We start from the raw sequence: 15,902 nt of genomic DNA, 5'->3' as shown, positions 1-15,902 counted from the left end.
ATGATGTAGTGAGGAAGTGAGATAATATATAATTACAAGGGTGATTGGGTGATTATTTACTTAAAGAGTAAAGTTGATGCTATGGAAGGCCAATATTGAGATTTTACATAGGTTAAGAAAAGCCTTCCCTCTTAGAGGAGTGATTTTTGTTTTCTTTTTCATGCAGACTAGAAAGCTGCTATTAACACAAACACGTGTGCCTTTGAGCTACCCATGTTTTCTGCTTGGGTGGTGACAGACATGGCCCATCCTCTTGGCCTTCTGGCACCTGAAGGCATTCCAGTTTGGGAATAAGTAGGTACAAGAGGATGACCTCACTCAAGATACCAAGGACATTGAAAGAAATACTCCAAGAGACTGCCATTCCAAGCATACATACTCACAAGAATGGCCAGGTTTATGAACAGGGATTACCATGCTCCCCAGGCAAAATAGCCTTGGAAAAGAAAGTCAGAAACTCTGAGTTTAGAGAAACAGAGTTTACTACCTACTGGGGCGCCTGGTTGGCTCAGTCGGTTAAGCATCCGACTTCAGCTCAGCTCTTGATCTCATGGTTTGTGAGTTCAAGCCCTGCATCAGGCTCTGTGCTGACAGCTCAGAGCCTGGGGCCTGCTTCAGATTCTGTGTCTCCCTCTCTCTTCGCCCCTCCCTCACTCATGCTCTGTCTCTCAAAGATAAATAAACACTTAAAAGAAAAATAATTTACTACCTACTAACTCAAAATGTGAATTTTCATTGGGATATGAATCTATGTCTAATAGCTGGATTTTAATTATTTTTTATGGAATGCCTTAAAATTTGTTTACTAAGAAATACTATTCCACTTTGACTTGTACCCAAGTATTATGTCATAGTGCGTTTTCATATTTAAAGTACCTAGTACTGCACTGGTAAAACAAATGATACACAGTAAATGGTTCTTTGATTTAAATATGATATGATTTTGTTTCTGCTTTATTCTTTAGCCGTTATGGAACGCCTGAAGAGCTGAAAGAACTGGTTGACACAGCTCACTCAATGGGCATTACAGTCCTCTTAGATGTGGTGCATAGCCATGCTTCAAAAAATTCGGAAGATGGATTGAATATGTTTGATGGAACAGATTCCTGTTATTTTCATTCTGGACCTAGAGGGAATCATGATCTTTGGGACAGTCGATTGTTTATCTACTCCAGGTAGGTACATGTAATATGGAAATGTTTTTACTGAAAAAATATTTCAAGGAATATTGCTAAATTCATTGTGTGTGTAGTCTTTCACTGGTATACAACTTGTTAAGCTGATTTTTAAGAATTATGTAAGGAATGTTTACCATACATATAGACTTTCCTTGTTTTGAATAGCCCATGTATTTGTGGTAAGTTTCATTACATTTCAGTTTTACCAATCTTAGGCCACTTAAAATATATTGGTTATATGGTCACTTAAAATGATTTATACGAATAATTCTTTAATATCTAAAATAATACTTTATGAAGTTGAATTAACTGTAGCAAGTCTCCTTTTAGTAGAAATATATATTGTGTAAAATAAGCAATTTTTAAAAATGTTACTTCATATTTTGCTATATTAATAATATTGCCATATTCCTGATCACAGCTAAATTAACATAACTTTAATAACAAGTGACATTTATTAGTATGTAATATATCAGGTATGATGCCGAGTGTCTTAGCTATATTAGCTACATATTTTCCTTGTTCTGCATAACAACTCTACTTACACCTGGTAAGTTCTATTGTTAGCATCATGTTACATAAAGGTAAGCTAAAGTTTATTGTTGAAACAGTTAAGATTAAACACATCTCTGACTTCTTTTACCGTTTAAACAGAAGGGTGTTTTAGGTGATTAAATCTAGATAGCTTAATAGGGCAAAATATTTTAAAATATCAAAAATACTCTGTATCCATTATTGATTATAAGTGAAAATATAATGAAAATATGCTGTCAGGAATATAAAAAGTAGCAGAGTATCAACATATAACCAACTTTTTACAATAAATATTTTTGAAAGAATTTAATGAATTTTCTTTTGTATGCTGCATTATACATAAACATACATGTATCTGGAAAACAAGGAGTGTGGAAATATGCTGTAGCAAGTACTTTGACAAAATGAAGGTTTCTAATTTTTCAACATAAATTAGATGACTTTCATATGGAGGAAATTGTTTTGCTTTGCTCTTTCCTGAATGTTATACATTGTTTTATATTTCGTAACTGTATAGGAATCACTCATGCCAGATGAAGGAGCATAACATATTAGAAAAGACACAAGAGGTAGAAGCGGGTGGCAGGGTTCCAGGCCTAGTTTTGGTCTGGAACAAATCGATTAATCATTCTGGTTCTCAGGTTTTTCATTATAAGAGGAAGCAGAGTTTGGGGGCTAATACAATTCCCTTTGTAAAGGTATTTTGTATCTGTGTCACCTTTTTGAACATTGCTTTTCATACTATGGATGTATAACAAGTAAAAAGGACTGAACCCATGCTAATTCTGTGATATAACTCCACCATTGAGAAAATCTTGTAAAAATAGTTTGTGGGCAAGAGATACAATTAATTGTACTCTCTGGTTCATATCTGGATGAATAAGAGTTGACTCTGTACTATAGAACTGTGCCTTATGAGAGAAATGCATTAAATAGTTAAATTTTTGTGTTATGACACAATTCTTCTGTAGAACTATGTCTTTAAAGAAAAAACTTTAGATGGATTTTTTAAATGTTACAAAAACGATTATTTATTTTATTAAAATATTTATTATAGTGTATTTTTCTATACCTGGAGCTCCTATGGTCCATTAAAAGCCATCCAGTTTTCTGAAGAAAAGAGATTATACATAACTTTTTTAAGAAACATTTCTATTATAGAAATTAAGACATATTTAACATTTTATTTAATACTTGTTTTATTATGGAACTATTAACCTTTCTCAGGTGCTTGCTTTTGGTAAATAATATATAGCATGATTCTGGCTTATAATTTTTAATATGACTAATTCTTTTGGCTACATTATGTCGTAGAGGCTTAGTACTTTGTAAATATAGTTCCATGTAAAATGCATTTTATTATTCTATATGTTGTTCTGTTTGACAATACTGTACCTACATTTTCCAATTTAAGAGAACTAGTATTTTCTATATAGGTTAATACTATCGGTTATGACATCATTATACAATATAGATAAAACCCTACAAAGCCAATTTAAACAAGTTAAATCACCAAATTTAAACAAATAATTTTTTAATACTTAGATTGCTCAATGTACAAAATAGTAAAGATTCTAGGGCTCTTTGAATTATTTTCTCACTACTGTATACAATTGATTAAAAACTTTATTGACAAAATTTATATTAGCTTGATGAAACTTATCAGGATTTTCTTCCTTCTATTCTGATTAGTTATAACATATGCAATGTGACAGTAACATTGCTTTGCTGCAATGCTAAAGCCTTTTTTATAATCAGCATTTATGTTTTAATTTTTATCCTGCTCTTTTGGTTATTTATTGCTGCTTAACCAGCTCAAAGTTTAGCAACTTCAGATAATAGCAGTTGTTGGGGCGCCTGGTTGGCTCAGCCAGTAGAGCATGAGACTCTTGATTTCCAGGTCATGAGCTCGAGCCCCATGTTGGGTGTAGAGATGGTTCCAGACCAGCAATTTGGGTATAGATCAAGAGGAATGTGCTTCCTTTCTGCATGTCCGGTCAATTGGAGTGGTTTAATTCAAGGGTGGAACATCCACTTTGTTTAAGGATGGTTCAGTCACATGACTGACAGTTGGTGCTGGCTCTCAGCTAGGAGCTCAGTCATGGCTGTGGGCCAAAGGGCTTCAGTGCCTCTTGTAGCCCACTGCACAAGCTACTTGGACTTTCTTACAATAGTGAATTCCCAAATGACATTCAGGCTGCCATTTCTTATGGTCTGGATCTAGAAGCTGACACAGCATCATTTCTGCTCTAAACTATATATATTGAATAGTTATAGATTCAAGGGACAGAAGCATTAAAGAATTTTAGTTCTGTGTTTTAAAATACCCATCTATAATAAGTTTTTTTTTTTTTTTATTTTTTTTTCAACGTTTATTTATTTTTGGGACAGAGAGAGACAGAGCATGAACGGGGGAGGGGCAGAGAGAGAGGGAGACACAGAATCGGAAACAGGCTCCAGGCTCTGAGCCATCAGCCCAGAGCCCGACGCGGGGCTCGAACTCACGGACCGCGAGATCGTGACCTGGCTGAAGTGGACGCTTAACCGACTGCGCCACCCAGGCGCCCCTATAACAAGTTTTGACAGCATACAATGAACATACCATTTGACAAATTCAAAAATATATTGAAATATTTGTATATGTGGAAATATTATTTTTCAGCTGTATTTCTGTGGTAGAGAGTTTTGTCTGAAATAGGCAATTTTTTTTTTAAGTTTTTTAATGTTTATTCATTTTTGAGAGACAGAATGTGAGGCGGGGGAGGGCAGGGAGAGGGAGACACAGAATCTGAAGCAGGCTCCAGGCTCTGAGCTGTCAGCACAGAGCCCGATGTGGGGCTCGAACTCAGGAACTGCAAGGTCATGACCTGAGCTGAAGTCAGATCCTTAACTGACTGAGCCACCCAGGTGCCCCTGAAACAGAAATTTTTTTTTTTTAAAAATATGTACCTTTCATTATGAAAGTAATAATGTCATTGTTGACAATTAGAAAATATAAAAAGATCCACGTTTTCCAAAATAAAAAAAATATTATTCTTAATAAGCATAAATAACATTCTTTGTACATGAGTGCATTTAATGACTATAAACTCATTAAACATATGTGTACACACATGGAAACCTATTACTCTCCCCATGGAATAGCTACTCTGCCTGTTATTTTGGGTTGATTCCTTACCCAGATAAAATCAGAAGCTACATATTTTAAAATACAAGTTCTTTTCTCCTGCTTATCTTTGATTTGTTGATTAATATTACACTCCATGGAAAAGCATATATAAAAATGGTACATGGCTTGTGTAAGGCCTAAGCCTCTTTTTTGAAAACTTGTAATAATTTTGAAATAATTATATTTACTGTTTGAAAAAAATTAATCTTATATAGAATCAGCTTCTGTAAAGATATGTTGCTGATGCTTATTCATCCTATCTATATGTCATAACTTGTCACCGTTTATACTCTCTGATTCAAGTGCCATCATCAAAGTTATCAGAATTAAATCTCTCACTCCGAGTAATACCAGAGATCTGTCTGTGCTATTTCATTACCTGCTATGAATAAATTTCCAATCAAGAGCTGCCCATGTTTTAATTTTCTGTCTACTTGGCTGAACTGCCTTCTAGCCCTGCTAAATTACTAATGACAGTTCATAACAGAGGTTGGGATGTCCTTACTTTAGTTGGTAAAGAGAACTTTCTGACAAATCTGTCATCCATAAGTTTCTGAAGTTTCTAGAGTTAAGAAATAATGGATACAATTTAGAGGTCTAAGTTTTAAATTCTGTTTTGCTTATTCCTCTGGCACTGTGTAAATGCCCTTGATAAAATAACAAGATAACTGCAGATTTGTTGAGCTTAAACAATTGTGCCTTAACTATTACTAAAGCTTCAAATGAGTACCTTTTCTTTGTTGAGTATTTCTCTCAGAGATAAGATATTGAATCTCAAAGGAGATAACATAGTAGAGCTAATGTTCTTTTTTTCTCTGAAATTTACATTTGGGCACAAAGGTATTGTAATCATATTCCTTCTGCATGGGTTCATGTTGAAACAACTATTAGGTAGAAAGATATTCTACTATTATCTTGAGTTACTAGAGTTCCTTTTAGGAACAAAAGTAAATCCGGTTTGCTTTTTAGCATCATAATCACATGGAATGAAATACTCCTTAGTATAGACACTATAATAATTGTGTTTTTTAATTGTGGTAATCCTTTCCATAAGTTAAAATGTGGAAGGAAATTCATGGGGGGGCCTTTCTTGTTTAGAGTGGATATCTGTATCTTAAGTGGTCTATGGTATCTTATATGGTTTTTCTTTTTTTAGTTTGTGAATATAGTAAATTCCATTTATTAAATTTTGAATGTTAAGCTAGTCTTGCATTCCTGGGGTAAACCCTCGTGAACATAGTTGCTCATATTCTAGACAAAATTTTAGTATATTTATATATGATATTTTACCATGACCAAATCAGTTCTTAACGATGAATCTTAAGGATTATTGTACATTGATGTATTAGCTAACGAGTATATGGTATGGTATATCTTGACTTGCAAGACTTTTAAAAGCTAAGTATCCAGGACATGATTAGAAACTTGTAATATTATTACTTTAAAGAGAACTTAAAAGGCATGTACTTCTTTGTGGTTTCTTAAAAGCAAAAAAAAAAAAAAAAAAAAAATCAAAAAGTAATGTGTCATGCGGTGAAATAATTTCTCTTTTTATGGTAGTAAAAATGGCCACAATAACAGAAAATAGCATAGAAAAGTTAATGTGTGCAACTAACAGTTTGGTATTATCTGGAAAATTTAAAGATTCATATGTCCTAGGATGCATTGCAAAATATATACGCTTGGGAAACTCCTGAGCATATGCTAATCAGAAGTTTGGGAAAAAATAGACCAAAAAGTCATTCCCTTCAGGGTATGGATGATATTTTAAAAATTAATTTGAAATAATGGTTTTTAAAGAAATTTCTGTGGATTTGGGGAAAATATCAAGAAAAAATTTCCATCATTGTGATTTTATTGCCACAATTTCATTCATAAAAGTTCTTTGCAGGAGTGCCTGGGTGGTTCAGTTGGTTGAACATCTGACCCTTGATTTTGGCAGGGGTCATGATCCCAGGGTCATGGATTGAGGCCCTCATGGGGCTCTGTGCTGAGAGTGAAGCCTGCTTGAGATTCATTCTTTCTCTCTCTCCTTCTCTCTCTCAGTCTCTCTCTCTCCCTCTCTCTCAGCTCACTCGCTCTCTCTCTCCCTCCACCCCTTGTCCCTGCTTGTGCGCTCTCTCTAAAATAAAAATAAATAAATAAATATTTTTAAAAAGTTCTTTTCATACACATAAATCTTGGAAGTAGTTTTTGGTGAACTTTTAAAAGGGTTTCAGTTTTAGTATTTTGCAAGCCCATTGGTTATAAATATATAAATATAAATAAATATAAATATAGATGTAAAATGTAAATATAAATATAAATGAATCCTCTTGTGGTTACCTAACTTCGGGGAAAGTGGAAATATACAAGTCAAATTTTAGCAAAGATGATAGATGATGGAGGGAGTTGGAAAAAAAAAACTTTTATAATTTAATAATCCCAGCCATTGATTATCTCATTTATATCTATGTATTTTAGTGAGCTGTTACAGCCAGGAGAAGCATTAAAATCACATATCAAGGTGACTTTTAACTTTAACCGGACCCTTGACTATTTTATCTTTATTTTAAAATTAGTTTCTTTGTGTGTATGAGTTAACAGTGCACTTAACGTGTTACTAAAGTGTCACAAAAAAAGCAATTAATAACTAATACATACATATGGAAATACATAAATGGAGGGATGTATACATATATGGAGGGATGTTGACAAGTTTTCACTGATAGGGCACACAATCAAAAAGTTTACTGATCCCTTAATTAGATCAGTTTTTAGGTAAATTAAGGTTAACATCACAATTTTTTTAAAAAATAATCTATTTTTAGGTTAACATCATAGACTTTTTTAAATTAACTTTTTTTTCTGAATAGTTCATTTATTCTATTGACTATTTAACAAACATGAAATATCTACCAAGCATCATACCTTTACAGACGTGATATTTTCAATATATTTAAATGTAGCACAAACCCTAAAATAAAATATGTGTTTTTAATTTCTTTGGATCGGTTTCCAAACATTTATATATATATATATATATTTTTTTTTTTTAATTTAAAAAAAAATTTTTTTTTTCAACGTTTATTTATTTTTGGGACAGAGAGAGACAGAGCATGAACGGGGGAGGGGCAGAGAGAGAGGGAGACACAGAATCGGAAACAGGCTCCAGGCTCTGAGCCATCAGCCCAGAGCCCGACGCGGGGCTCGAACTCACAGACCGCGAGATCGTGACCTGGCTGAAGTCGGACGCCCAACCGACTGCGCCACCCAGGCGCCCCTATATATTTTTTTTTAACTGAGGTAATACATCATCATTTTAGACAAATATCTGTCCTATTTGCTTTATAAATTTTCAAAAAGCAAACAAATGATTTGTATGAAGCAAATGATAGATGATTAAAAGACAGTTTTGAACATTGATATAGCAAACAGCTAACTGTGGCTAAGATAGTCAATCAACAACAAACAAATAATACTCTATTCTTCATTAAGAACATTAAAATCTCACAGTAAGATTGTTGTTAATAGCTTCAGTGAATGCTGGATATGCCATAAAAAGTTTTAACTGTTTTCTTCTTTCATAGTACATTTTCTTTTCCCTTTAGTATTTCTTTGTTGTATAAACCAGAACCTTATTTCAGCTTGATTAAGGAAAATGGTTAAATCTACTATTTCAAAGAAAGTAGAGTGAGATTCAAAATTCAGACAGACTAATTCTCTATTTTAAAAGAGATTAAGAAAGTTGCTATATCAATCTAATCTGTCTGGATTTCAGTGTGAATAGTAGAAATGTAGCTTCTCTCACAGGGTTTATGAGATTATTCAGCCTAGCAGAAAGGTTTCTGTCGATGCAGAGCACAGCACAGGGGTGAGGATTTACAGTCTTTGTATGAACTTTGTTCCAGGTATTATCTGTCCCGTTTATTCCCCACAAGTCTAAAATTTAGGTACATAGGGATATTGTGAAAATATCTTGAGTATTTAGGTCTTACTCACGAGTACCATTCACTTTTTCAAGTCCAAACTCACTTTAAAAGTAGGACAGTTCTACTTGGTAATTTGCCTTAAATTTGAAAATGCTGTGCTCTAAAAGCTGCTTCTTTAGCCTAAGACAATGGTCCATGATAGTGAAAATGGTCTAAAAGTCCCTATTCAATGATTACTCATTTAAATGTGGAAATTTCATGGAGTCTATAATAATAATATCTGGTTTTGTTAATGACCTTTATAAACAAGCAGGTAAAAGGTGACAAAAAATCTATTTCCTGTCTGTGTGTAACAAAACAACTTGTTTAAACATGTCTATTTCCTAGGGAATGGACTAGCAGTTTTGAAGTTATAAAGCAGTATTTCATGGTTTCCTAGATGAATGATTTCCTTAACATTAAGCTGCAGATAAATAATCCATGTTACACTGAGCCAATTATTTTCAGAAAATATAGGTATCTCATAATTTTGGAAGGACACATTTGTAAGTATTACAAAGATTATTCACCTTTGAGAGGTTTCTCCCTACTCATTTAGATTACCAATCAGGCCTATTTTTCTCTAACTCCTGAATTTCCACTCCACATTTTGTGATGGTGAGATATCCCTGTTTGGTTGTACCTCAGGTCTTCAGTCTGTCTTTTTTTTTTTTTTTTTTCTTTCATTGTTAGTAAGAGAAGCCCTCAGCCTCAGGATTGATTTCATTGTCTCCTTCCAGGCTAATAATATGCCTCCCAAAGATTAGACCTTTGCCTGTGTAGCCTTTCAAAATTCTGTCTGCTTAAAGCATCAGTAAAACTCAGGGGCAGTTAGAGTTAACATTTTCTCTCAGTGCTTCAGGAAACAAAACAGCATGATAGCTAACTGTTCTAAAACTTGAGATCTCTTCCTAGTACTGTGTTAGGGATAGCAAATGGGCCCAACTGGATGTCCAGGTGTATTCACCTGGTCTTTGTTGTCTGATGATAATCATGATGATTACAGTGGTGGCCATTGTTAAGGAACATTCAATTTGGAGGCAGTTGGTACTTTACATATATTATTGAACTTCCTTCTGTGACTACTTGATATAAAATGACTCCTCCAAGAGCATCTGAGTGACTCAGTCCATTAAGTATCCCTTGATTTTGGCTCAGGTCAGGATCTCACAGTTTGTGAGTTCCAGCCCCATGTCAGGCTCTGCCATTGACAGAATGGAGCCTGCTTGGGATTCTCTCTCACCTCTCTCTCTGCCTCTCTGCTTGTGCAATCTCTCTCTCTCTCACTCTCTCTCTCTCTCTCTCTCCCTCTCTCAAAATAAATAAATAAACATTAAAAAATAATTAAGTAAAATGACTCCTCTCATCCCCCACCATTCCTTCTCTCCTTTTCTTGTCTAATTTTTGTCTAATATACCCACTCTGTGACATTCTAAATATTGTTTTTAATTTTTAATTAAATACTGGTTTTTATTTTAATTTTTAAAATTAAAATTTAATTTTAATTAATTGTAATTAATATTTTAAATTTTATTAATAATTTTAAAATTAGTTTTAATTTCCATGTTATATGTATTGTTTATATATTAAATATGGACATAAAGTTAATAACTCCTTTTTATAGAATGTATTTTATTTACAGTAAAGCAATCTCATGCTTTCTCTGTCTTATAAGCTTTTCACTAACAAATTTGTTTTCCATGAAAATGACACTGTACCATATTGATTCGGTGGGGTTGCCTTTCTTTCAAACTGAATTCAATGGAGGAGCCTACAAAAGATTATACACACATACATACATATAGATGCATACACACATACATAAATATAGTTATATGTATGTATACATATACATATAGATGTATGTACATATGTATGTACATATAGATGTATATACATCTATATGTATATGTATACATATACATATAGATGTATACACACATACATATATACAGCTATATGTGTATATTATATAATATATGATATATAGTTACATACGTATATAATATATTGTTTATATATATAATTAAATAGATAAGATCTGGTATAATATGAAGGAGATGGTTTTGGAATTAGGTGACTTGGATCTTGAACTGAGTAGGTTAGCACTTGAATCTGTTTCATGTATAAAGAACTCATAATGATATTATTTATGTGCCACAGGGCAGATGTTCAAACTATTTTAAACAGTAATTGAAAATGTGTGGTAAACTAGAATATAGACTGTTAAGGAAAGTTTGGAGACGTACTTTCCAAGTTTTAGTAAAGAAGGAAAGCAGGGCTCAGCTCACAAATCAGGCAGGTAACTGAGGGAGCCAGGCCCAGTGGTGCTGTTGGCAACCTGGAGCAAACAGGTTGTGTCTAAGGGGACCACCACCCAGGGCTCCTGCCAGTTTCCACATGAGAATGTAACCTATGGCGCCACATCGTCCAGTTCTTTAAGTCAGCATTCCACACTTTATTTGAAATCTCTCCATTTTTAAATGTCTACAATTGTTGGAAGAGGTAAGCAAGAGAATGTAACCACTGATTGACTTCCAAGCTGAACTCAGGCAATCAGAGGCTCCTCACCCCCTCGTCTGTCCTTGGAATGTCCACTCTGCCTACCATTTCCACCATAGGAGCTGTTCCAAGGACAAAGCCTTGAGAGAGCAAGGTGTTGTTGAGACTATCTTGGCAGTATATGTACCTGAAGCCAGTTAAGGCCTCTATACAAAATTTTCAGATTCTGGTGGGCAGGTATGGGAATCTATTCATCTTGCAGCTGCCCAAAACAAGCTTCATATGTAAATTCCCTTGCTTATTAAAGCTGCCACCTACCAATCTGAAGTGTCTTTTGTCTTGCCTCTTACATGATCTCTCCCCACCCTTCCTGTATTCCGGTTTCAGATCATACCTAGAAAGCTCCTGAAGTTGCAAACTAACAGCAATTAATATAAAATTTTGAAATTACCAGACCAAAGGAACACACATTTGAGATGGCTATAATCTCTGGGCCACCAGGGCTATCTCTGTACCCTAAAATATGCCTTGGGCTGTGACAATATCAGATTCTACCAAACTTCTAAAATTAAGTAGTAAATTAGGTAGTGAATCAAATATGATAAGGGCAATGATACTTTTATGGATTAAACACAACATTGTAACTCTTTTTTTTTTATTAACAGTGAGAATTTCATAAACTTAAACTGATTGTATGATATTATCACTCAGCAAAATTGCATTAATATCTCCTTGATTTTGGTAGCAGACAAATCAACAAAATAAATAAGTGCCTTTTAAGATTGGCTCAATAAAACAATGTACATTTATTGAAGAAATCTACATAGTTAAAATGCAGTAACCTTTGTTTAAGACCATGCATCTTAGTTGTGATTTCTTAAATAAATAAATAAATAAATAAATGTAATTATTGACCTTTGGAGGCAATACGGAGAATGGGTAGTGGTCTTGACTGCAGTTACGAGCCTAGACTAAAATACTAGTTGTACCACTGATTAGCATGTAAATACAGCCAGATTAATGAATCTTTCTAAATTTGATATCCCTCTCTATAAAATAAGATTCTTTTTTTTTATTATTATTTTTTAACGTTTATTTATTTTTTTTGAGACAGAGAGAGACAGAGCATGAACGGGGGAGGGTCAGAGAGAGAGGGAGACACAGAATGTGAAACAGGCTCCAGGCTCTGAGCAGTCAGCACAGAGCCTGACGCGGGGCTCGAACCCACAGACCGCGAGATCGTGACCTGAGCCGAAGTCGGACGCTTAACCGACTGAGCCACCCAGGCACCCCAATAAAATAAGATTCTAAATGTACCTGACTCCTGTGATTGTGAAGGTTTAGTGACACATTTATCCCCATGTCTGACTTACAGTCGGGACAATTGCATTGTCACCATTATTACCATATAATTGTCATAATTTTCTTGTGGGCAGATTAGCCAGCCAGCCTCATCCTCTGAAACAGAATCAGAGGCATGAAGACAAGGAACAGCATTTTGTTTTCATCAGCCAAAGGACATGCCGTAATCTCTGTGGGTCTGTTCGTTTGTTCGTGTGGTTTCACACTGTTTTTTAAAAGCACATTAAGCTGTTTTTTGTTTTGTTTTGTTTTTAGTAGAAGCACAGAATTAGGAACATTTGTGGAAATGACCAATGATGGTCAACATCTAACGGTGTTGAGAAGTCACAGCCAAGAGCAATGTTTGAGGGAGAGGAAACCCATCAAGGTCAGAAACCAGAAGTGAAACCACGGCAGTGTAAGGCCACGTAGGTGCAGCAGCAAACAGTTCCACACTCCAGTTGTCTCTCTGGGCATCATTAGACTGCAGTGTAGAATAATCATAATGAACGTGAGTCATTAAAAAAAACTGTCATGTTCGAAAATTTTCTTTTAAGATGCCAGGAAGAAGGAAAATGCACTTTCAAAGTATTTCCATTAAAATTGTTAAAATTTTAAAAGTTGTTGTAAGGATTAAATTAAAGTTATCTGTCAACAGTTTTTTTTTTTAATGAGGATTACTGTAAAAACTTCATTTGTGTGTATTGCTTTTTTCCCTTCCAATGTGGGATAAGCAAAACATCTGTCTACTTACTATTATTTTTAAATTTTCTGGTGAAAAGGGCATTTTATGAAACAGCTATTGAATTAACTTTGTTTTTAAAGATGTTTTAATTTTTTTTTAATGTTTATTCATTTTTGAGAGAGAGAGAGACAGACAGAGCATGAGCAGGGGAGGGGCAGAGAGAAAGAGGGAGACACAGAACTTGAAGCAGGCTCCAGGCTCTGAGCTGACTTAAATGACTGAGCCACCCAGGTGCCCCTGAATTAACTTTTAAATCAGGGGCCATGTTTATATTTCTTAGGACACTACTATATGGTGGTCTATTCTAATTTTTAGTCTCAGAGTGTTCATTGTAAATCAGATTGTTTATTCTTTTCCAGTAATGGAGTTTTTTAGTATAATGGCTAAGCTGTTTTTGGTAATAGTATCTAGATTAATTCAGGCAGGAAGGGCCACAGTCCTTTTTTTCTTTCTGTTTTGAGTGGCCATTGATGTTGTGACAATGGTTATAAGTAGGGAGATCATACCTTTATGCTTGTTGTTTGGTGCCCTGTATGGAATAGCATTTACCCCTGATCTCTTTCTTTCTGACAAAGTGTTATTATTATTTTTTTAATGTTATTTATTTTTGAGGGATAGAGTGAGCAGGGGAGGGGCAGAGAGAGAGAGAGAGAGAGAGAGAGAGAGAGAATCCCAAGGAGTCTCTGAGCTGTCAGCACAGAGCCTGACAAGTGCTTGAACCCACGAACCATGAGATCATGACCTGAGCCGAAATCAAGAGTCAGGTGCTTAAAACAGACTAAGCCAGCCAGGCACTCTGACAAGGTGTTATTATTCAGAGTCTCCTTATAATAAGCTAGCATGGGCTTTGCTTGACCTACAGTTTGTCCTTCTTGCTTCTGTCATGAGCTCATCTCCCAACTTGTGTGGTTACATTTGAAAGGCTATCAGAAATAGTCTATCTCTCCATCTTTTCCCAGACCTTTCCAGAAGTAAGGTATCTCACATCTCCTGTACAAGAAGAGAATTTAGGGAGCTTAGTGATGAAATGAAGTGGATAAACGTAGCAAACACTTTCAGGCCATAGAGGTGGTGAGAGAAGCATTGAGGGCCGCTGTCTCTGCTGTCAGGCTGCCAGCTGACAGGGTCAGTGGGAAAAATGGGACATGAGAGGCAAGGTGTACATTAAATAATCATGCAAAACAGAAACCAACAATCCTACTGAGGAGCATATAGAATAATACTGTCCAAAAGAAATATAATGTAAACCACATACTTAATTTTAAATATTCTAGTGTCCACATCCATCTCTAACGTTGTGATTAAAGGGACCTACCTCATGATGCTGCTGGAAGATTTTAAATGTTAAAAATATGTAAAATTCTTAGCATAGTTCCTGAATATAGTAAGAATCCATTTTGTTTCTTAAAACTTCCATGGTTTATTCCACATCCAGACTAAATTGTTGAGCTCAGATTTATGTATCATACAAACTCTGAATGCGTATCCATTTAACAAGTACAACTCCTATTTATATTATGTCCAAATTATTTTTCAAATCAAGATCATCTTTTTTACTCCCTGCACTGAGTTAAATGCTTTTATTTGATTATCTACCTTCACTCCTTGCTCTCTTACCTGCAAATATATGTTTTATTTATGTCAGTTATTGAATTATGTTGTTGTAATTGAGCTTTTCTCCTGTATACCAAGCATGAATGTAAGCTTCAGCAAGGCAAAGACAATGTTTGCCTTGTTTCTCTCTAGAACAATGCTTGACTCATTTAGACACAAATTTATTGAATGGATAAATAAATGAATGAATGTATTTATGCTTTCTAGTGTTCCCAAATGACAATATAGATCTCATCCATCTTATAACCCTATTGTTTAGCACACTCTCTCAGAACGTACCAGAGCAGACTGTCAAATGTTTGTCCAGCTGAGCAACAATGAAACCCATTATCTCTACAGAGTAATACTTTAGGTCCTTTTATTCCCAGTAATAGCAAATAGTCTTTCAGTTAATTCATGAAGTAACAATAGCATCAAGGTTTCTCACTGGCCCTTTGTTCCAGTATAACTGTGGGAAATGATCCACTGAGGAAGAAAGTTCAGCGGGATATCAATGTGTGTCACGTGAAGAGTGTTCAGTGCTCAAATAAATTTGGAAAACCTTGAACTAAATCAAGTTCAACACATTTCTTTATAGTTAAAATTCTTGGGATGTTTAATTAGCTAATGTGCATTTTGAACCTCCTAGTAAGGGCTATACAATAATACTTTATTTCTCACATTTCTTTGACCTTGAAGTACTTCAGTGCACTTTGATGAGAATTAAAAAAAATTAAAAAAATCTTAACATGGCTTAAGAGGTTTTTGAAGGACCTGTGTCTGCTCTCATCTTAACATATTCTTTCTATTGCTCATTAATCTCTTACCACTCTGGTGCTTTTCCTGCATCGGGACCTCTGCACATGCTTCTCTCTCTGCTTCGAGTATTT

General features: G+C 34.8%; 1 protein-coding gene across 3 annotated transcripts in view; it reads left to right on the top strand.

Annotated features, from left to right (window-relative positions):
* GBE1 (1,4-alpha-glucan branching enzyme 1) overlaps positions 1-15,902 on the top strand; it is a 289,236-nt gene that overhangs the window by 135,128 nt on the left and 138,206 nt on the right. For all 3 annotated transcript variants that reach the window (XR_006718266.1, XM_045501673.1, XM_045501672.1), the window contains exon 7: positions 966-1,175. Coding sequence is in view for 2 of the 3 variants with exons in the window: in XM_045501673.1 (XP_045357629.1) it covers positions 966-1,175 (210 nt within the window). In the remaining variant the exon portion in view is untranslated. The remainder of the gene's footprint in view (positions 1-965; positions 1,176-15,902) is intronic.

Source organism: Leopardus geoffroyi, chromosome C2, assembly GCF_018350155.1.
Source record: "Leopardus geoffroyi isolate Oge1 chromosome C2, O.geoffroyi_Oge1_pat1.0, whole genome shotgun sequence".
Lineage (NCBI taxonomy): Eukaryota > Metazoa > Chordata > Mammalia > Carnivora > Felidae > Leopardus > Leopardus geoffroyi.
Note: the sequence above shows the minus strand (reverse complement) of the source record. Positions and strands in the feature narration are given on the sequence as shown.